The sequence below is a fragment of the Dreissena polymorpha genome, chromosome 1 (genome assembly GCF_020536995.1).
Source record: "Dreissena polymorpha isolate Duluth1 chromosome 1, UMN_Dpol_1.0, whole genome shotgun sequence".
Classification (NCBI taxonomy): Eukaryota; Metazoa; Mollusca; class Bivalvia; order Myida; family Dreissenidae; genus Dreissena; species Dreissena polymorpha.
In genome coordinates, this window is record NC_068355.1 from 147,943,015 (window position 1) to 147,966,584 (window position 23,570).

A 23,570-nucleotide genomic window follows, 5' to 3' on the forward strand; every position below is an offset into this window, starting at 1 on the left:
CCACTACTTCTACCTACTACTGCTACTACTACTACTACTACTTCTACTACTACTACTACTTCTACTCTACTACTACTTCTACTACTACTACTACACTACGACTGCTACTTCTACTGCTGCTGCTGCTACTACTACTACTACTACTACTACTACTACTACTACTACTACTTCTACTACTACTAGTACTACTACTATTACTACTACTACTTCTACTACTACTACTACAAACTACTACTACTACTACTACTACTACTTATACTTCTACTTCTACTACTACTACTTCTACTACTACTACAAGTACTACGACAACTCTACACTATTCTAACTACTATAAATAAATACAACAACAACAACTCTACTCTACTAATCTCTACTACTACTACTGAACTACTACTACTGACTACTACTACTACTACTACTCTACTACTACTACTACTACTACTACACTCAACTACTACTACTACTACTAACTACTACACTACACTACTACTCTACTACTACACTACTTCTACTAATACTATTATTTTTATATTATATTACTACTACTACTACTTCTACTAATACAACTGGCAACTGATACCACCACCACACCGTACTACTACTACTTACTACTACTACTACTGCTACCTACTACTACTTAACCTATACTCCTAACCTACTACTACTACTACTACTACTGCTCTACTATTACCACTATTTCTGCTACTACTACTATTACTACTACTACTACTACTACTACTACTACTACATCTACTTCTACTACTACTCAAAATTGTTTTTAAACATGAAACAATATTCTAACAAATCTACATCTCGGACTTTATCGGACATCGGACAATTTATTACATTTCGGGGTTTACTACATAACGGATTGTTACTGTCAACCCGAAATGTAATAAGGCATCGCAACCCACTTTGTAATAGATTAGTACATTCATGATTTGTTGATGGAGTCTATAAGAACAAAGGTCGGGGGAATTGTCAATACCTTCTCTTAAACTTATGGTAATTATACCCACGTTTTTCGGAGAAAAAGTGGGGATATTGTGGTGATGTGCGTCCGTTCGTCCTGGCCACCTGCTCCTCCTACACTATAAGCACTAGAACCTTGAAACTTACATACATGATAGCTATGAGCATGGGTGCGACGGTGACAGTGACGGAATTTTGATCTGAACCCTGGGTCAAAAGTTATGGGGGTTGGGGCGGGGCCGGGTAAGAGATTTTCACTCATTTTTGTATGTTATTTTACATTAACTTCTTTATTTCTGAACCGATTTTCTTCAAATTGATACTGAGCCTCTCTTATGACAATACGGTCAATCTCAACTATGCGTGGCCCCATTACCAACCCTGAGGCGCCCCGGCCATATAGGCCACGCCCACCCAAAATTGCCTTTTACTATAATTTCTTCATTTCTACACCGATTCACTTCAATTTGATACTAAACCTCTTTTTATGACAATACGGTCAATCTCACCTATGCATGGCCCCATTACCAACCATAGGGCACCCCGCCCACATAGGCCAGGCCCACCCAAAATTGCCTTTTACTATAATTTCTTCATTTCTACACCGATTAACTTCAAGACTGAACCTCTCTTATGACAATACGGTCAATCTCAGCTATGCATGGCCCCATTACCAACCCTGGGGCGCCCCGCCAACATAGGCCACGCACACATAGGCCACGCCCACCCAAAATTGCATTTTACTATAATTTCTTCATTTCTACACTGATTCACTTCAAATTGATACTGAACCTCTCTTGTGACAATACAGTTAAACTCAACTATGCATGGCCCAAAACCAACCCTGGGGCGCCCGCCCACATAGGCCACGCCCACCCCAAATTGCCTTTTACTATAATTTCTTCATTTCTACACCGATTCACTTTAAATTGTTACTGAACCTCTCTTATGACAATACAGTCAATCTCAACTATGCATGACCCCATAACCAACCCTGGAGCGCCCTGCCCACATAGGCCACGCCCACCCAAAATTGCATTTTACTATAATTTCTTCATTTCTACATCGATTTACTTCAAATTGATACTGAACATCTCTTATGACAATGCGGTCAAGCTCAACTATGTATGGCCCCATTACCAACCCTGGGGGCCCCGCCCATAATAGGCCGCACCCACCCAAATTTGTCTTTTACTATAATTTCTTTATTTCTACACCGATTCACTTCTAATTGATACTGAACTTCTCTTATGACAATACGGTCAATCTCAACTATGCATGGCCCAATTTCCAACCCTGGGGCGCCCCTGGGTCAAACATGCGGCGTCGGGATACGCGTCGGCCTCTGCCGCGCCTTTACTAGTTTGAAAATAACTTCAAAAATGACTGTATTTCGGACATTGTCTGACTTAGTTACATTTATTACAATTCGGGTTTTTATTACAAAACGGGTTGTTACTGTCAACCCGAAATGTAAAATTGCATCGCAACCCACTTTGTAAAAAATTAGAACATTCATGATTTGTTGATGGAGTCTACAAGAACATAGGTCGGGGGAACAGTCAATGCCTTCTCTAAAACTTATGTTAACTTGAAAATATCTTCAAAAATGACTTATCTTAGATTTTTTCTGACTAAGTTACATTTATTACAATTCGGGTTTTTATTACAAAACGGGTTGTTACTGTCAACCCGAAATGTAATAATGCATCGCAACCAACTTTGTAATAAATTATCACATTCATGATTTGTTGATGGAGTCTATAAGAACAAAGGTCGGGGGAACATTCAATACCTCTCTAAAACTAATTTAAACATGAAAATAACTTCTAAAAAAGTCTTTATCTCTGATTTAATGGACATGTTAAAATTTATTACATTTCGGGTTTTTATTACAAAACGGGTTGTTACTGTCGACCCGAAATGTAATAATGCATCACAACCCACTTTGTAATAAATTATTACATTCATGATTTGTTGATGTAGTCTATAAGAACAAAGGTCGGGCAACAGTCAATACCTACTCTAAAACTAACTTAAACATGAAAATAACTTCTAAACGAGTTTGTATCTCTAATTTAATGGACATAATAACATTTATTACATTTCGGAGTTTTATTACAAAACGGGTTGTTACTTTCGACCCGAAATGTAATAATGCATCGCAACCCACTTTGTAATAAATTATTACATTCATGATTTGTTGATGGAGTCTATAAGAACAAAGGTCGGGGATGTCAAAGATTAGGTTTTCAATGTATAACCAATATGCATGGCGCTGCTCTTTTTGGATTTGGCTTTTTCGTTTCTTTAGGGCTATGCTTTTACAGTTTTGTTGTTTAGATTTAAGATAGTTGCGTTCATATTAGGAAGGCAAGAGATTACACTAACATTAACCGGTTAACCTTTTGCTGTAGCCGGTAAATAACCAGTTAACCGAAAAATATTTAATAGTAAACATGTGTAAGTCTTCGCTGAACATGGCATATCGCTCGTTCATGTACCCAATAGAAACGCAAGTAATTTGAGATCGCTTGCTTTGATTACATATCAGTTTCTAAATAAAATGTATTATAACATTTTATTTTAATAATTTTGTAAATAAAAACTTTATTTCGGAATAATTTTTCTTGCGTAAAATCATATAACGCGGGCTTAGCGCAAAACGGTCGTAACTGAATTGTGTACACTTTTCAGTACGATAAAAAAATCGGTAATACAAAAATGTTTTGCATGAATGAAGGCATTGAACGTATATTTAAAGTTCACACAATATACTTCTATTGGCATTATTGTCATCGGAGATATTTATTAAAATATCAAGATACGAATTTTTGGCGCTTAAAATCGTGTAATGTTTGATTTTATTTTTTATGCAAAAAGGTTGTTTCTGCAATTCAAATCATTTTTTTTTTCAATTCATATGTCTTAATATGAAGACTTTATTTTGAATACTTGGAATATGTGTTTATTGAAATATTTTTTTATGATGGAAGAAAATACAACATTTGACATTTATTTGAATTTAAGTTGGATTACCTGGGGGAGCATGAACTGTATTGTATTGTGCTTGTTTTTAACCAACAACTATATCTTAAAAAAGTATTATCAGTTTATTTGAAAAAAAAAGTTATTATTTAAGGTAGCGCACCCGTAATGCTTTCCCGCGATTTCTTCGAAGATTAAAGAGCCTTTTTACCTGTGTACTTATGGATATCTAATTTAAGCGGGAAGCGGACAACGACAACGAGCGAGGCAATGCGCATGGGGGGGGGTAGAGGGTTAGAGGGTTAGGGTAAGGGTTAGGGTTAGGGATCGGGTATGGGTTGGGGTTAGCCTTAACCCATACTTTAACCCTAACCCGACCCCTAACCCTAACCCTACCCTAACCATAACCCAGGGTTATCGCCCCTATACTATGCCTCGCTTGTTGTAGGTGTCCTCTTCCTAATTTAAGCAGGTACTAATGTGAGGTTGCCGTTGCCGAGTAGTTAATGCAATAGACTAGAAACTTTTGGGATCTTCCCGCGCAGGTTCGAATCCTGCCGACAACGCATACTTTTTGCGACGAGTTTTATTTCTTTTCTAACGTAATTTGATTTAATACAGCATATGTTTATTGTTAAATATGTTGCAATATTTTATGCACATTCTTCAATTTTTCAAATTAAGACAGCGTTATGGCTAAATTGGGTGATTTACTGCTGAAAATACGAATTATGCATGTTGCATTTTTATTTTTATATCTAAAAGTAAAAGGTAAAACTGTCTATTTTTGTTGTATAATATGTATCTATAAAACTAAGTTCAAAATATTACTTAAATGATACTATTTTGAATTTTATGACACTTTGCTGAAACCACTTACATTTCATGGCGCTCTCCCATAGATAACAAGTTATAAAAAATAATTGTCTGTAAAAGAATACTTATTTCATCTTGTTTAAACTTTACTGCACCTGAACACACCAACTGCATGCCCATATTTGGAAATCTGGATGAATTATGGAACTTCCATATACGCCAGAGGTGCAAATAAACTGGACAAAAGCCGAGCGTGGGGTGGTTTTGTAAAAAATCAGAATATTTTTTTAATAAGCATGGAAAGTATACCTACAAATTTGCATGTCAAATGATGCTGATTAAGAAAATAATACATTAGATTATACATTTGTATTTGGAAAGGTGCCCATAACGGGTGAGCTACCTTTAAGTTATGCAGACATACTAGAAACAGAAAAATTATCATAAAACAGTGTCCCGGGTCCTGTACATAATTATTTAGTAGAAAAACCAATACATAAAAAGAAAAAGTTATCGTCATATCTTTACATCTTTATCGTTTAATATTTGTATTTGCAATTATTATAATTCAACAGAGTTTAAGTCAAAACATGTTTATCTTATCAGCTTATTTATTTAAAAAAAGAACTTTGTTATTAAAAGCAGGCCTATCACCATCTTTCTTTATTTAAATACAAGCTATTGAAATATAAGTGTGATATTCGACAAAATGATAAGCCAGAAACTAGTTCAAAATCTTCTTGATCTTTATCCTACCTTGGGAGCATCATTATTATAATTGTCTCAGTCTGACATGCTACACACTGGTACCATATTCACTGCCTGCCTGCTACAAACTAGTATAATCGTCTCAGTCTGACATTTTATATACTGGTACCATTGTCACAATCTGACATGCTACATAATGGTAAAATTGTCACAATCTGACATGCTAAATACTGGTATATATGTAACAGTCTGACATGCTACTTACTGGAGACATTGTCACAGTCTTACATGCTATGCACTGGTATAATTGTCACAGTCTGACATGCTACGTACTAAAATAAATGTCACAGTCTGACATGCTACGTACTGGTATAATTGTCTCAGTCCCACATGCGACGTACTCGTAGCATTGTTACAGTCTGACATTCTACGTACTTGTATAATTGTCACAGTGTAATATGCTACTAACTGGTACTTACTGGTAAAATTGTCACAGCCTCACATTCTAAGTATACTGCTATAATTGTCTCAGTCTCACATGCTACATACCGGTATAATTGTCACAGTCTTGCATGCTACGTACTGGTATAATTGTCAAAGTCTGACATACTACATACAGGTATAATTGTCTCGATCTCACATGCTAAGTACTGGTAATATTTGAACAGTCTGACATGCTACGTACTGGTATTAGTGTCTTAGTCTCACATCCTATGTACTGGTACCATTGAAACAGTCTGATATGCTACGTACTTGCACCGTTGTAACAGTCTGACATGCTATGTACTAGTATCATTGTCACAGTTTGACCAGCTACATACTGGTTCAATTGTCCCATTCGGACATGATAGATTCTAGTATAATTGTCACAGTCTGACAAGCTACGTACTGGTATAATTGTCATAGTCTCACATGCTAAGTACCGTTATAATTGTCACAGTCTGACATGCTACGTACTGGAACCATTGTCACTGTCTGACATACTATGTACTGGTAAAATTGTCTCAGACTCACATTCTACATACTGGCACCATTGTAACAGTCTGACATAACACGTACTGGTATTATTGTAACAGTCTGACATGCTACAAAATATGCAATAATGTCAGTTTTTATAAAATTGTTGGTTTTGCGCTAAGCTCACGATAAGTTAAAAGTTATAAGAACTACAAAATGTTCATGTTCACGTGCCATTAATATATTTTTGGTTGGGCCGTTTATATTACTTTCGCGTCGTATCGCTAACAATAACGTTGTGTTTCGTTGTTCATTCTGCTTTATTTATTTTTAAACTAAAATTAACTTAATACAAACTTGTTTTTAAATAATTGATAAGCAAGTGATAATTAATCTCACAGTTCAAACTAAAAATGGCGCGGCAGAGGCCGACGCGTATCCCCACGCCGCATGTTTGACCCAGGGGCGCCCCAGGGGCGCCCCAGGGTTGGTAATGGGGCCATGCATAGTTGAGATTGACCGTATTACCATAAGAGATCTTCAGTACCAATTTGAAGTAAATCGGTGTAGAAATAAAGAAGTTAATGTAAAATAACCTAAAAAAAACTCTGACCCGGCCCCACTCCAACCCCCATAACCTTTGACCCAGGGCTCAGATCAAAATTCCAAATAGTTGTACTGTCGCACATATGCTCATAGCTACCATGTGTGTAAGTTTCAAGGTTCTAGTGCTAATAGTGTATGAGGAGATAGTGGCCAGGACGGACGGACAGACGGCGGAGAAAACCAAATAATAGATTTCAAAATCTAAACGCGGACACTAAGTTCAAGGTCAAGGTCACAGGGGTCAAAACTTTTATGCGCATGGAAAAGTCTTGTCCAGGTACACATGCGTACCAAATATGAAAGCAATATCTGAATGGACCAAAGTTAAAAAAAATTCATGCGCATGGAAAGGTGTTGTCCAGATATGAAAGCAATATATGAAGGGACACAGTAGAGATGAGGTTTTTTCGAATCGCGGTCGTAGATTTCGAAACCTAAACGCTGATCTCAAGTTCAAGGTCACAGGGGTAAAAACATGTATACGCATGAAAAGGTGTTGTCTAGATACACATGCATACCAAATATGAAAGCAATATCTGAAGGGACACAGAAGTTATCAGCCTTCTTCGAATCGCGGTCACAGGAAAATTTCTGACCCGGCCCCACTCCAAATAATGATTTTATTTTTAAACACTTTTTTAATAAATGATAATTAAATAAATGAGTTTGATAGATCGCTTTCTCAAATAAAACCTCAGACGGTAGTAGTGGCATCGTTTGTGACGTAAAATAGTAAAATTAATAATAATAATATTAATTGCTGATAAAACAAATACGAAGTGAACTGCGAATGCAATTCTCGAAAAATAAATACTAATAAACACTTTATTTTTGCGAGCAATCTGTGTTGGATAGTGATTAATAAAACATCAAAAAAGCCGTCCAATGTCTCAACTGATTTGTATCGCGAGTACCGGTAAGATACATGTGTTAATTACGTCTTCGCGAATAGCTCCCACTCCCCGCAGTTCGTTAGTTAAATTTTCGCCAGAAAATAAAACAATCGCGCATATTATTAAAACGTTCCTCGTGTTTGTAACCACTAAGGTACTGATTAATTGCTGTGTTACTTTGTTTTTTAGACGTTATTTATTATCGTGTCAACATGCGGCATGTCGTTCTAACTAGTCGCCAGCGCACGTTGGGAGTATGTCGCATGCAAATTATAAAACTATAAATTTTGACGAGCATCATTTCGGTTCATAAAATAAATAAAGGAGGATTTCTTGTGAAACATAACTCGATATTACCGTGTTATTACAAATGAATGTGTGGTTCGATGAAGATTGAAAAATGAAGTAACAGTTATGAAAATTAACAATACAACTCTCCAGTATGTTACGACTTCTCTTCTGATGTTTATAGTAATCTCTGTGTTTGGTACTGTTTTTGTTTTATTTTTTGTGTATTTTGTTTTGGTGTTGCGGTGGGATTCCAGAGTGCTATAGTTGTATAATTTATTTGCATGCACTTATTGTTTATCGAATTGCGAATCTCCAGTTAGTGTAGAAGAAAACAAATCAATCATGATATATCCTTTCAATGTCAAATGTTTTTATTCTTAATATCTAAGTTGTTTGTATACCTCAGACACTTAACACATAACACACATATTGTTTTTCGTCATTATACTCGCATTATCAAGTTAGAACTCCGTACTGTGTATTCAACATTGATTGTAAATTGAACACGCGTTTACGTTCGAAAATAAAAAAAGGCTATATGACGGGATAAATACCATATCGGGTAAACAGATAAGTTTACATTCTCGGCACGAAAACTCAAAACGATAATGCTTCTGGTTTATGTATTCTAAGTGTCGCTAAATACGCGTATATATATATATTTAGTATTCTCCATAAGTATAATGTCATCGGCAGTGATATAAAATGCAGATTATATACAATTTAAATGGTTTAAAGTTAACTTTATACTTATAAACTGTCTTAAAATAATAACATGACAGTAATTACAATAAAAGCCAAGTGCAGTCACAAATAAGCCCAAACACCTATTGTTACCTGCAATAGTTCACAAGTTATGGCTTATATTAAAGTATACGACCATTGACCTTTGTGGATGACCTTGACCTATACATTTCACGACTTAATATGTGCAGCTCAATGAGATACATATGTATGCAAAATATTAAGTTGCTATCTACAACGGCTCAAAAGTTTTGGCCAATATTTAATTATTTGATCTTGTAGAAGTACTTGACCTTTAACCTTGAAGGGTGACCTTGACCTAACCAATTCACTATTCCATATGTTCTTTATTCTTTGATAACCGTAAAAACTAAAATTAACAAATACAACAAATGTATGGTTGTTCAAGAATGAAGGTTCATGCTTAAGGGAAAAATATAATCTAGTAAGTTCCCAAAAAGTATATATCCAATAGTGTAAGTTAGAATCAAACATTAATTACGTTCTTTTGATTCTGAAATTTAACATAGGTTATGACAAAGAAATGGAAATAAATGCGTTTATTTGTTTACAGTACAACTGACGTTACATATTTAAAGATTGAAATAGTAATGTCCATTTTTCGAAATAATACAACAAAACACTTAATATTATATATTTTGCATTTCAACACAAAGAAAGACGCTATTGGCGCACAATTTACATTGCTAGAAATTTCAGTCAATATACGTTAGCAGCATATAATACAGCATTCGTTTAATACGTTATACATAATAGTTTAGCATAAATACCTGTGTTTTTGAAACAAGGTCCTTAAGACCTTTAAAATTGCGTTAATTAATATCAACTTCTTTACACATTTAAATGGTGTTATATAACACGTTTAATCATGACCATTAGACGAATTGTGCAAAGCGTTTCAAAGATACCGGGCTAAGGTTAGTTACATTATACTATACAACCAGTATCGACAAAATGTTTCGCAGAAGACAGTTCTCGGCCTTGGGGTCAACTACAAACTTATAAATAATTAAAGTTAACAAGAGACATTTACACTCCAACCAAATCATCTATGATTTCCAAAAATAAAAGATTATGAAAACACAAAGCCAAAATAACATGGGCACAACTATTAATTGCCTTTAAACAAACAATTAAACATACATGTACATTTTTGCAAACAATGAATTCTAAATATTAACAGGCATTAAATACATCAGATATACAACTTGCATGAACCTTCAAGAAATCAAACTTCTTAGCATACAGAATGGTAATACCAGGTACATACAGTTCCTACTTAATAAAATCTAGAACTAGGCCCAAGCGTTCTTGAGTTATTGTCTGACAACCACCTGGTGGACGGACCGACCGACCGACAGACCGACATGAGCAAAGCAATATACCCCCTCTTCTTCGAAGGGGGGCATAACTATTACCATATTATTATAAGTCTCATGTAAGAACAGTTACATGTGAAAAAATACACATGTTCACATCAACTAAAAATTCAAATGCAAATTTTCATCTAAATAAGGTAAGACTAAAGTTTATGATAAGTTGATAACAAGGATAAAAATTTACATCCAAAAGTATTTAGTTACTGATGCTCAATAAGCAAGACTAATTTATGTACACTGCGTTCGAGAATTGTCACTGGAGCTGTTCCTCGATCCGACCTTCACCCTGACCCTACCTACGAGACCGTCCTTATCGGGAGTGACTTTAACAACGACAGCAAGTGTCCACTGGTTCCTTGGTAACCCTTCGTCCGTGATCATTACTATATCGTTCACACGAATATAACGGCAAGCCGAATGCCATTTCTGTCTTAATGAAATGGCAGCAATGTACTCTTTTTGCCATCCAACCGAAACTGTTCAATGAGATACTGTACACGTCTCCAACGTTTCTTCAGGAAGAGGTCCTCGCGAATGAAGTGTCCGGGTTGTGGTGCAGGAAAATCTGATTTTCCGGTAAGTATGTGATTTGGTGCAAGTGGTTCTAGTGCACTTGGATCATTTATGTCACATAGTGTCAACGGACGATTGTTGATGATAGCCATCATTTCGTAAAAACAATGTTTGCAATGAAGATTCATCTAAACGTCATGGACACAGCAGCAATACAGAGTTTATTACATTTCTAATGGTCCAAATCTGTCGCTCACATACTCCACCGTAATGGAGCGTTTAGAAGAAAATCAAAATGTTTTTCTGCAAGATGAGAAACAACTTTAGGCACATACAATTTAGCGAAAAGTTCATTTTTAGCACCTATAAAGTTAGTTCCTTGGTCTGGGCGGCTTTGTCTCACAGTTCAATGAATTGCCATGAAACGCCTTAAATTGTTTATGAATGCATCAGTCGACATATCATCAAGCATTTCAATGTGCACTGCACGCAAACACAGACACGTTAACAAAAGTCCATATACGACCTTGTTTCACCATAAAAGGTCCAAAACAGTCAATTCCACAATGTGTAAATGGTGGGTACTCTTCCACACGGTCACTTGGTAACTCTGCCATTTTCTGACACTCTATTGGTCTTCTGAGTTTTCTACATTCAACACAATTTCAGATATCGTTTGCTACCACTTTACTCCCACCAACAACCCAATAGCCTATGCTTTGTAGTTTATTTAGTGTGAAACCTCTGTCTTGGTATTGAATGTTCTGATGCGCATGAGCATTGGCATTTCGACTCCAATTTTTCTTGTACAAACTCTGCATCACCACGTTTGATAATCTCGTTCATAAATACCTTGTTATTTCCATGGTACTCATCATCTCTGCTTAGTTTTCCTTTATGGTGTGACAACCATATAACAGCTGCGCTTCTGTTATTTGGCAATATAGGTCTTTCCTTAAATTGAAGTGTCATCTCCAGGTGTTTATCTTCACGTTGCAGCACATTATCCTTCATTATGTTCAGGCAGGTTATGCCATCTTGGGAAACCTTTAAGTCATTAGTTAAGTCATGTGCTAAGTCTGATTCTAACACCTTAATGGTTTCTTGTGGAGACAAAGCGGGTAGTTCCTTGATCTGTCCACGATTGCATGTTTCACTAAGGTGGAAACTCGACTGGCGGTTACGATACCCAACAATGCTGCAGATGCTTCCTGGCAACACCCCTGGATCTTCGTGAATAATCACGTAGTCTGAAGAAGCAATGCATTTATAAAATTTATGGGCTGATTTGTCGTCTAAAATAGCGAGCTGCACCCCACCTTTTTTTTAGGTCAAATATATCAATTCTAATTCCAATAATACTTGAATATAATTTTTTTAACTGACATGTAAACCAGTGAATAGCAACTCACTAGTTTAGAATTTTAGATGAAATAAAAATTTGAAGATCCAAAATTTATGGGCTTTTTTGTCGTCTAAAATAGCGAGTTGCACCCAACGGTTTTTGGGGTCAAATAGTTCAATTCCAATTCCAATAATTCATGAATATAAATATTTTAACTCAAACCAGTGAGGTGCAACTCACTAGTTTAGAATTTCAGTTGAAATATAAAATTTTAAGATCCAAAATTTATGGGCTTATTTGTTGTCTAAAATAGAGAGTTGCACCCCACGGTTTTTTGGGTCAAATAGTTCAATTCCAATAATTCATTGATATAAATATTTTAACTCAAACCAGTGAGGTGCAACTCACTAGTTTAGAATTTCAGTTGAAAATAAAATTTTGACATCCAAAATTGATGGGCTTATTTGTCGCCTAAAATAGCGAGCTGCACCCCACGGTTTTTGGGGTTAAATATTTAAATTCCAATTCCAATATTTCTTGAATATAACAATTTTAACTCAAACCAGTGAGGTGCAACTCACTAGTTTAGAATTTCAGTTGAAAATAAAATTCAAAGATCCAAAATTTATGGGCTTATTTGTCGTCTTAAATAGCGAGCTGCACCCCACAGTTTTTGGAGTCAAATATTTCAATGCCAATAATTCTTGAATATAAATATTTGAACTCAAACCAGTGAGGTGCAACTCACTAGTTAAGAATTTCAGTTGAAAATAAAATTTTAAGATCCAAAATTTATGGGCTTATTTTTCGTCTAAAATAGCGAGCTGCACCCCACAGTTTTTGGGGTCAAATATTTAAATTCCAATTCCAAGTTTTCTTAAATATTAATATTTTAACTCAAACCAGTGAGGTGCAACTCACTAGTTTAGAATTTCTGTTGAAAATAAAATATTAAGATCCAAAATTTATGGGCTTATTTGTTGTCTAAAATAGCGAGTTGAAACCCCACAAACTTTTTTGGGGTCAAATATTCAAATTCCAATTTTTCCTAAATATTAATATTTAACTCAAACCATTGAGGTGCAACTCACTAGTTTAGAATTTCAGTTGAAAATAAAATTGTAAGATCCAAAATGTATGTGCTTATTTGCCGTCTAAAATAGCGAGCTGCACCCCACAGTTTTGGGTGTCAAATATTTCAATTCCAATAATTCTTGACTATAAATATTTGTACTCAAACCAGTTGTGTGCATCTCACCAGTTTAGAACACAAATACTGCCAATGATTTTGGTTCTTTTTATTTGCAACTGCAATTACATTGAAAGGAGTTTATTTGTCAGTCTAAATCGTCAGTTACACCACACCATTTTTCAGAAAACAGTTCTTTTTGATCCACTGAGTCACGTTACGCCAAACAAATATTGTTTACGGTCAGCCTGACTCATTTTTTATATCATGATGGGCTGTATCTGAAACAGTACATGCTCATTCTTTTTGTTGCGAGAAAACACCCAGTGTAATATATGTGTGGGGGGAAGGGGGAAGCTCTCAGCATTGATTTCATCTTCCATTCGACCTTACAACGGTTGTCGGATGTTTCGCGCCCAAGGTTTTTCGACCCTGGATGTTTAGCCTTTCGTCGTTTCGCCCTGAATTTGAAGTGGCATTGCTTGTCATGCTTTGCCGAGAATCTTTATCTTCTACTTACAATAAGACGTTGTCGATAAACATTACTGTATTTGTTTTTAAAAATGTTTTATGTGTTATTTCATGCTTTGTTTTGAAAAAAACTGTACACAATACATGAACAACAAAATAAACAATAATACTTTTTAGAGTGTAATAAATGTTGTTTCATTCGAAATAAACAATAGCAAAATGCAATAAATGATGTTTAATGTATGTGATTAAATTAAAAAGTAAGTTTCAAAATAACACGCATAATACAGATATCTATTATATGCAATGTCTGATTATGAAGTAAAGTGCGATTCGCTCACTTTTTTCATTATTTGCACTTTCTTTTTATGTTTATGTATACAGTGTATATGTACATTTCTGTATAATTATTTAAGAACACAACCAACATGAATTTATGGCACTCGATCTATTTTTATACTTTTAATTGAAGCTTGATTTGGTGCAACTTAAGAATTGTCACTTAATATTTATATAATTATCTATATATCTATACTTACCTTAAATTAGTTTGTAACGGTAAACAGTGGTATACATGTAAATATATATACACCTGTTTAAAAAATAGCTGTTTATTTTCAATATGCATGTCTTAAGAGAACTTTGCTAATTCCTTTTATTGTTAAATCTAAATTTATATTCCTAAAAAATTATATTATGTATGTGCCTGTATGTCATTGACCACTGTTGACTACATTCTGTGTTATATGTATGTGTACTCATGGGCTTCAAGCCTACTGTATTTTGAAATAAAACCATATAATAATATATAATTATAACTTCATAAAGAATTCATAATCTTGATGACAATATCAGAAACCTTATTATTTTCCTTTCCCTCAACGTCTGTGCGTGTTTTTACATCCGGATAAGTGTCACGTGATCAGGTCTACCGTAAAGAAAGTGGACCGTTAAACAAGCGATAACGGATTAATAGAACAAACCTTGAACAATCGATTCCATATGCTCTAATTGCGATAAAGCAGATGTTATGCCAATTAGTGTAATCTAACAAATAAAATTTACTTTTCACTTAACCATTTATTGACTCAAACCTGGGATGTACCCAAACACAGTTTTTGTATATGTCGCTGCTCAAACCGATATGTGTGACAAACAGCAGTATTGTTTTATCCAGGCCGTTTTAGCGTGGCGCGGCGCCACGCCGCTTTTTTGAAGCGCCTCGCTGCCCCTTTCAAAGCAAATCAGCGCCACGCTGCCCTTTTCAAAGGCCGCCGCCCTGTTTTCCGCTGTGCGCGACCTTATTGATAACATCTTTATTGCCTCTTAACCAAGCTTCTAAGCCGACTATTATCAGCGAAGATTCGCGCGGTTGTGAATTCGTCATGCGTGAATAACCATGTGTCAGTATCAATCGATAATTTCAGTGGCTTTGTAACACTAATCGGTCCGGATACAATCGTGCACATTTACTTAGGAGACTTGATGAAAACCTCGATGTTATTCACGTGGAAATTGTGCATTTCATGCATAATTCAGTTATATCAAAACATTTATTTTTACGCGTAATTAAATTAAAAAAACACCAGTTGTATCTGTAAAATATTGATTTGATTTCAATTTAATGCAAAACAGTTTTAAATTAATAAAAATTAGTTTACAGGGCTTGCACTAAGCGGCGTACGGCCGTATATTACGCCCGATAATTGTTTCCATACGCCGATTACAAAACCCCATGACGTCTACTGTACTTCCTGAAAACTGGCCATGCGCCGAAAATAGCAACCCGTGACATATTAAAGCTGTCGATTAAAATAACGCTCCGCCTCCTATCCAATACAATTGTCGCAGGCTCATATTAAAGCTGTCGATTAAAATAACGCTCCGCCTCCTATCCAATACAATTGGCGCAGGCTCACAGTAGAAGTGTGTTGATGAATTGTAGCAGACGACAATCTTAACAAATTTGCTGTTCACGGTTAGGCAGACCGCGCTTAATTGGAGCACGTGCTTGTTTATTGTCACGATGTTTTGATTACAATAACGTGTGAATGTCGGCAAAGAAGTTGATACCCCGTCTTGGACCCTGTTTGGCCAAAAGTTGTTAATTGTTGTAACAGTAGTAGGCCTGCACCATTGGTTCAATTAAGAACATTATGACCCGTTTGTAACTTGTCAAAATATGTTAATTGGCAAACACATATATGAATTTTACAAAAATATTGAACTTGTACCACTTATCATTCATGTTTAGAATGTCGCAACGTACGCTTTCCGATTTTGGCATTCCACTTTCGACGAAACGTAAATTAGAAATTGATGCAAATTGCTTTGTTAGCAAAACAAGTTTATATCGGAGACCAATTAACGTGTATTAAATTAATTGACAATGAACAAAAGGCAGTACAGCGCCGTTCCTAGTTACACTTTTTGCGAAATAAAATGTACACAATACAACACGTGGTCATGAAAGTTCAAAGTGAAAACAATACCCGTTTACAATTTTATGCGGCAACACTTTAATTTTAGTACATGCATATTTCACAATGTCATTTATTGAATAAAAATAAAATAATTAAGCTATTTGAAAGCCCAGTTGTCATCTAAAGGATCCTCGACTTGAGTTCTGACAGGGAAGCCAGTTGTATATCATGTATATTTGGTATACGTGTCAATGTACATGCCAACACCTATTGGGCCCTACGTGTCAAGAATAAAAACAACAACTGGCGCAACAAAATATCCAGATATGTGATATAACTTTGCTTGAATATTAAAATGTTCTCATTCAGATTTATTTTCGAATGTAGAAAAGTAGATAAGTGCATTGGACATATGTACATGTATTTGCGATATTACTTGTGCTTGTGCTACATTTTATTTCGTTGGTCTCCAGGAAAAAAAGTTCAGAAATAGTTGTTTTCTACCATAACAGCTTAATAAGCTTTGAAACGGAAAAAACCGTCGTGCAAACGGAGGTTGACACAACTTCAAAAGGATAATGCAAAAGTGGCGAAAAACAATGTTAGTTTATTGAAATTTGTGCAGAGGACTGACGGAACCGAAAGGTAACGGTCTATTATAACCATACAAAATACAATAACTTCTTAAAGGAAATGAGGTCCTGTGACATTCTTACAATTTCCCGTCGTTTTTTTTAAATATTTTTATGTAAATGTTATTACTGTCGCTTACATGTACATTACGGAATCTTGTTGTGTTTAACGAAGTTCTATTCATTTATTATTAACTGATTGGTGACATTAATGTTCACGGCCGCTTAGGGTTCGAACTCGAACTTAATATTAAAATATATATTTTGCATTTTTATAACAACAATGTCTGAGTATTAAGAAATCACTTAATCAATTTATGAATTATGAGTTTAATAAGTATTTTTATTACATTTCGTTAATATCTAAGGGTTTTAGTAGCACACATTGTAAAATATATTTTTTCATTTCAGGGCGGAGCAGGTTTCTGATGTGACGCGCGAGCAAGTCACTACGCACAGCGTAACTGACAACGTAAACGGGGAAAACTGCGATAGTGGTAAGCGCAAAAACGCCGGACATGCATCTTGTTTCAACGAGAAATGGAAGGAAGGTCGGCCATGGCTCCAGTGTGAAACTAAAATGAGTTATGACGGACATAGCTATGACTGTTTGTTTTGAGCCCTGTGCAAAAAATGGTTTTCATCTCTACGACTGGATGCAATTACACGTCACGAAAGCTCCGCCCAGCACCAGTCGTGCGTTTCTGCTGAGCTGAATAATGCTTCGCAGATCGACCAGGTCAACAAGGAAATGGAATCAAAGGAAGGGAAAGCACTCGTATATGCCCAGAAGGTGCTCTACTTCCTAATTCAACATAATCTAGCCAACACAACACTATTTAAGCCGCTGGTGGACCTCTGCGTTGAGTTAGGGGCTACAAACCTAGGATATTTGAATAAAGCCAAGAACGCCCAGTACACAAGTCCATTAATAGTTGGCGAGTTTCTACAGTGCCAGGCCGAGTCTGTGGAAGAAGATGTACAGCAGCGGGTTACTAACAGCGAGGTCTTCGGCTTGATGGTGGACGAGTACACAGACGTCAGCAGTAGGAAACATCTTGCGTTGGTTGCTAAGTATGTTGATAACGGAACCATGAATTTGGCCTTCCTGCAAGACATCCAACTTCCCAACGGCACCGCTGACGTCATCTACTCGTCCATTAAAGACTACATGAAGACCGCCAAATTTGACCTTGGCAAGATGACGTCGTTTGCCAGTGACGGACCTTCCGTGATGGTTGGAAAGAAAAACGGTGTAGTTGCACAAATCCAAAGGGACAATCCTCGGGTGATACCAGTCCACTGTATGAATCATCGTTTGCAACTGGCTGTGTCGAAGGCGTTTAGTAGTGTGACAGAAATTGATGCTATTGATGAGCTGCTAACAGCACTATGGAAATACTACCACTTCAGTACAGTCAAGTCAGGCAGCCTAGATGCCATCCAGGATTTAATAAGAGAACTAGGTTCCAGTGACACCAAGCAAAACTTGACCGTGAAAAAGGCTGTGCACACAAGATGGCTTAGTCACGAAAATGCTGTTCAATCGATCCGAAAACTGTACGAACCAATATGCATGGATCTAGAAAATGCCATATCAAGTGGACGGGACAAGAAGCTGGGTGATCACTCTGGAGCTTCTGCGAGTGTTCTCCTGAAGCTAATAAAAAATATGACAAATTGTACTACATCCACCTTTTGTGTGACATCTGCACAGTGTTGGCAAGACTGACGTTGCTGTTTGAAAGGGCCGATGTAGACCTGTCGTCAGTCCAACCCCAACTGGAATCTACAGTAGTGAACCTACAGCGCATGAAGACACGAGCTGGGCCATTCTTGTCCAAGGTGTCATCAGTGGCCGAAAAACAAGGGATTGAGGAAACTGATCATGACAGAGTACAAACTGCAAAGAACAAGTTTATTGACACGTTACTGGAGCACCTTCAATAGCGGCTGGATCATTCAGAGCTTATCACGGCAATGGCTGCACTAGACTTCAGCCATGTGACACAGGAGCAAATCGCCCTGCATGGGGAGCAGGAAATCATCCAGCTTGCCGGCCACCTTCAACTGCCAGAGGAAGAACTGCTAGCAGAGTGGGCAGACCTGAAAGTCAAGTTCCATGCAAACTCGGAGGCCAGGTCACCCAAACTCATCTTGAAGCAGCTGAGCGACAAACAAGAATTGGTATGGGACCTGTTTCCGAACATCAAAAAACTCCTGTGTGCATATGAAACTCTAATTCTTTCCACTGCTGCTGTTGAAAGAGTGTTTTCTCAAGTGAAGCTCATAGTCACTGAACACTGAAACCGACTTGAAGTAATGACTACAAACAAATTACTCATCATAAAGCTGAACACAAAATCTCATTGTGACATTGACATGAGGAAGGTCGTCAAGTTGTTCCTGAAAAAAGAGAGAAGGATAATGTAAAATTCTGTAAAAACCGCAACAAACAAATGAAAACAATGTCATTACGCAGAATTTTCTGACTATTCAACAAAGTGTTAGTGTTTGTGAATCTCCATTTAAGATGCATATAAAGGACTTGTTTGTGCAATGTGTGTAACATTTTAAATATAAATAATTGTTTAAGAGGGTAACTCATTTAACAGTATTCTAAGACTTCTTTGAAAAGCTATAGTTTGTATAAGATATATAACCTATGGTGTTTAATCTTGTTTTTTGTTACTACATGAAAATATAAAACACATAATAAAATATACATTCTGGATTTTGTTGGTTTAATTATTCAACAATAAATCTCAAAACTATACATACAATGTTTGTGTGTAACAAAGCTTGTTATTAAGTCACTATACAAATATATTTGTGCCCTTTTTATGTATGTCGCGCGCTATAGTGCCCCTTTTTGAAATTTTGCACCACGCCCCTTTTCCTTCCTGTATAAAACACTACTGCAGGTGATCTCTATAAAACTTTTAAAATAGTTGCTGGTTTAGTCAGAATAAATCTATTTCAATAAATTGCCAAGTATTTACATATTATTTTGTCAAGTATTTATTTATTATTTTGTCATTTGTTTTAAAGATCCATGTATGAGTAATAATACATTTGTAGACCACATTCGACAACAAAATAAAAGTTTACATGATTTTGATATATGAGTGAAAATGTAATGTTACAATGACTCGATCTTTTCCAAAAAATCTAAATAAACAACTTATGTTCGAGAAAGTTATTAACATTGCATGCTTTAGATGTTTGGATGGACACTCTGAGTACATGTGAAAAACTGTTCAGACCACCTGAGTGTACTGAAGTTACCCAGAACAGAGCTCCAGATAAGGATTTGTGAAATAAGTAACGGTACTGCCACTGACAGAAAGAAAAGGAGTAACGCTTAAAATCAATTAGTACCTGTACTACATGTACCATATCCAAAAATACAGGTAGTACTGTACTACCCGTGTTCTTGGATATTGAAGGGTGTATAACTGACTCAAGAAACATTTGCAGCAATTATAATAAATATATGTAGCTTCTTAAACAGTTACTGTATTAGGTTTTCCATTCAGAATTATGATGCTAATACAGCGATGTTCCTCCTTCTTTATAAAGTACCGGTAAACGGCACTTTCCCAATTACGAAAAAAATACAAATTTCCCAATTGCTGTCCCATTTAGTTAGTTTCCCTTTGCAGCTCTATAGCTTGAACCTAGGTTTATATAATATTGACAGCTTGAAAACACTTGGTTATCAATTTTAAAGTATTTGGGAGCAAAAAATCAAATACACCTATTTCCCAATTTGAGGTTTTCACGACTCGATTTTTCCCAATTTTGAGGTTTTCACGACTCGGTTTTTCCCAATTGGACCGGTACGGGTACTTTTTTCAATTCGACAAAGAAAATCGCTTTAATACAACTACACATTAAAACTCATGACTAATACTATTTCTTCATTTTTCTTGACAAGAAAACACAAGCCAACTAGTAAGCGAAGTAAATGAACACTTATTTCACTGTCTCATCCATTTCCCATCGTGTTTTCTAACGTTTTACGCCACCAATGCAATCAAATCGTTTAATATCAGGGCGACAATGTCTTTTTCTGGGTGTAACAGATTTAATGTCATGATGGTTAGAAGACAACGTATGTAGTTATATGACAACAAAGTGTTGTTTTGAGCCGCTTTTGGTTAAGCCGGCATTCAATTGCGCGCAGACATATCGTTTTTGACGGATTTACAAGTTACAGGAGATCACACGACAGAATAGACAATAATATATGAACCCAGTCTACAACTTATCGGTAATTTAAATTAACGAAAAGCGCCGTTAGGTTAGAGACCAACAAATCACGCCGCGCTGACGCAGACGTATCGGTACGGCCAGATTTTTTTCGTAAATGCGTAAATCTTCATGAAAAAGGCGTATTTACGGCTGTACGGTCCTTATCTGGAGCTCTGCAGAACATTGCTTATAATTTGTGATTTATGTTATAACATTACACACTAAATTTCCAATAGTGTCATTGACATGAAAACTGCAAATATCAAATTTTAAAAAATGGGGGGAGGGGCGAAACATCTTGGGAGCGAAACGACAAGACTCATATTCTCACCACATGCACAGTTGTATATGTATATATTTAAGTTTTAAGGGCTTAGGTTTTCCAATCTATCAATCTATTTCTTTTTAACCCCCCACGCATGGGCATAATGTATCAGTATTGAACATAGCCATTATTATAAAAGAAGAAGAAGATGCAAAAAACCTGGTCGCGAAACATCCGCATTTTTTCTTTGTCAGTAGCCTGTCAAAGGCCGTTACCCCTCAGAGAAAGGCCCCTCAGAAAATTCCCATTTTGGCCAAATACCGTGACATTTCTTCCCCAACACAAAGGCCAGGCCCTTTCCCCGCTTGGTGCAAAAAGCCCTGTTGCAACCCTTGAATTGGATAAGTTTGGAAGTATTTTCATTTATGAGTGCATCGGGTCATACAACCGGCGATTCTAGATTTAACACTGGGCCTAGATATGCTAGGTTTGATTTATTATTAATAAAACAATACATAAGATCCGTGATTTGGACGAAATCACCATCGCCCATCAATATTTCCCCACCCACTTCCACTCTTAACATCAGTGAAAGTCGATGACGATAAAAGTAGAGATACATTAGCAACAAGGAAATCTTTGCAATATATGATAACTAACACAACACCGATGCATTATGATAATAAGATTTGTCGATTTACCTTTGTAGAAATCGTTCGTTAAACCTTCTGCTCCACTTGAATTATAATTTTCCACCGAGTGCCTCCATTTTTCGGCATAGAGGGCGTAACGTAATAATTCGGAATCAATCGTTACACTTCGTCCGTCTTCGGAGTCTCCGTAAAGAGTGCAATAAAAAGCCGATTGGGTCCAGAGTGATACGGAATAGCTCGGCTGCATTCGTTGCAACGGAAATTGTCGAGTAGTTGCGATGGAAACAGCAGATCTATGCGTGTTATCTCCCTTGGAGATTTGCGACATTTTGTAATCTTGGCCGAAAATAACGGACGGACAGTTAAAGCTGAACTTTAGTGGGCTGCAATATTTTTACAAAGCTATGAGGTGCACTTGTCCAAATTCGACATTTGTACGCATGGATTATGGGGTGCAACCCAAAAGTCGACTTTCTCCCCACAAGTCAATTCTGTACCTACCATTCAAACCACAAGACCTCTCTCATGAGAGCGGAAGGACACACGGAAGGACACACGGACGGACAGACGAAGCGGCGACTATATGCTCCCTCCAATTTTTTTTTGGGGGGGGGAGCATAATTAAGCATTTAAAAAAAAACACGTTAGAAGACTTTTCAGTGTAAATGTTTATAGTAGTTGCGTAAATTAAACAGATATATGTATTTTAAATCAAAATGAATTGTACGCCCCGTTTGTATTTATATTTGCATTAAAATGTATGAAATATTGTTCTTATTTTGTTGTAACAAGAAAACATGAGTACCAGTGTTTCATTATTTTTTTTAAATATAGAATATCAATTGTTAATTAACTTCACTTATTTTTCAAATGATAGTTTGTTTCTAGATGTGTAATTTAATAATTTTATTATGAACACGAATGAGTGCTTGAAGTTGTTATTCGTCATAATCGTATTGTGTATGTTTAAGTGTAATAACATGATATTTGTTAACCTAAATTTTTACATACAATTTTATTTTAGCAAAGAGAATATAATTATGGTTATATGTTATAAAGATTCACAGAGTTCATCATGCTTGTTACATTCTTTACATATACAAAAGACGAAATGAAGACGTAATAATCTTACCTATTCGTAAAAATATAAAAAAATGACGTCGTTTAAGTGTAACCTTTGTGTACCACACCTTTTGACGTTACGTCATAACTGTCGTTTTCAAGATATAAAATAAATAGTGGGTTACATCATTGATTTCATTACTTTCATGTACAAGATAACGATTGATGCAAAGCATCAAAGGGCATCGGGAATTTCAGTGTAAAAGGCACTCAATGAAGTTACATGGAACGATTTTTTTTCTACTGTAAATATTAATATATTGGCCGATTATTTTAAACAAAATAGAAAAAGATACTGGTATAACCATTATCTGTGATTTTGTGT

The 23,570-nt window shown here is 36.1% G+C and overlaps 1 protein-coding gene across 1 annotated transcript; it reads right to left on the bottom strand.

Annotated features, from left to right (window-relative positions):
• Window positions 1–11,614: 11,614 nt before the first annotated feature.
• LOC127857131 (uncharacterized) lies at window positions 11,615–22,451 on the bottom strand. Its single transcript, XM_052393537.1, has 2 exons — window positions 22,172–22,451; window positions 11,615–12,138 (listed from the first exon to the last, which is right to left on the bottom strand). The coding sequence occupies exons 1-2, from the start codon at window positions 22,449–22,451 to the stop codon at window positions 11,615–11,617; spliced, it is 804 nt and encodes a 267-aa protein (XP_052249497.1).
• Window positions 22,452–23,570: the final 1,119 nt, after the last annotated feature.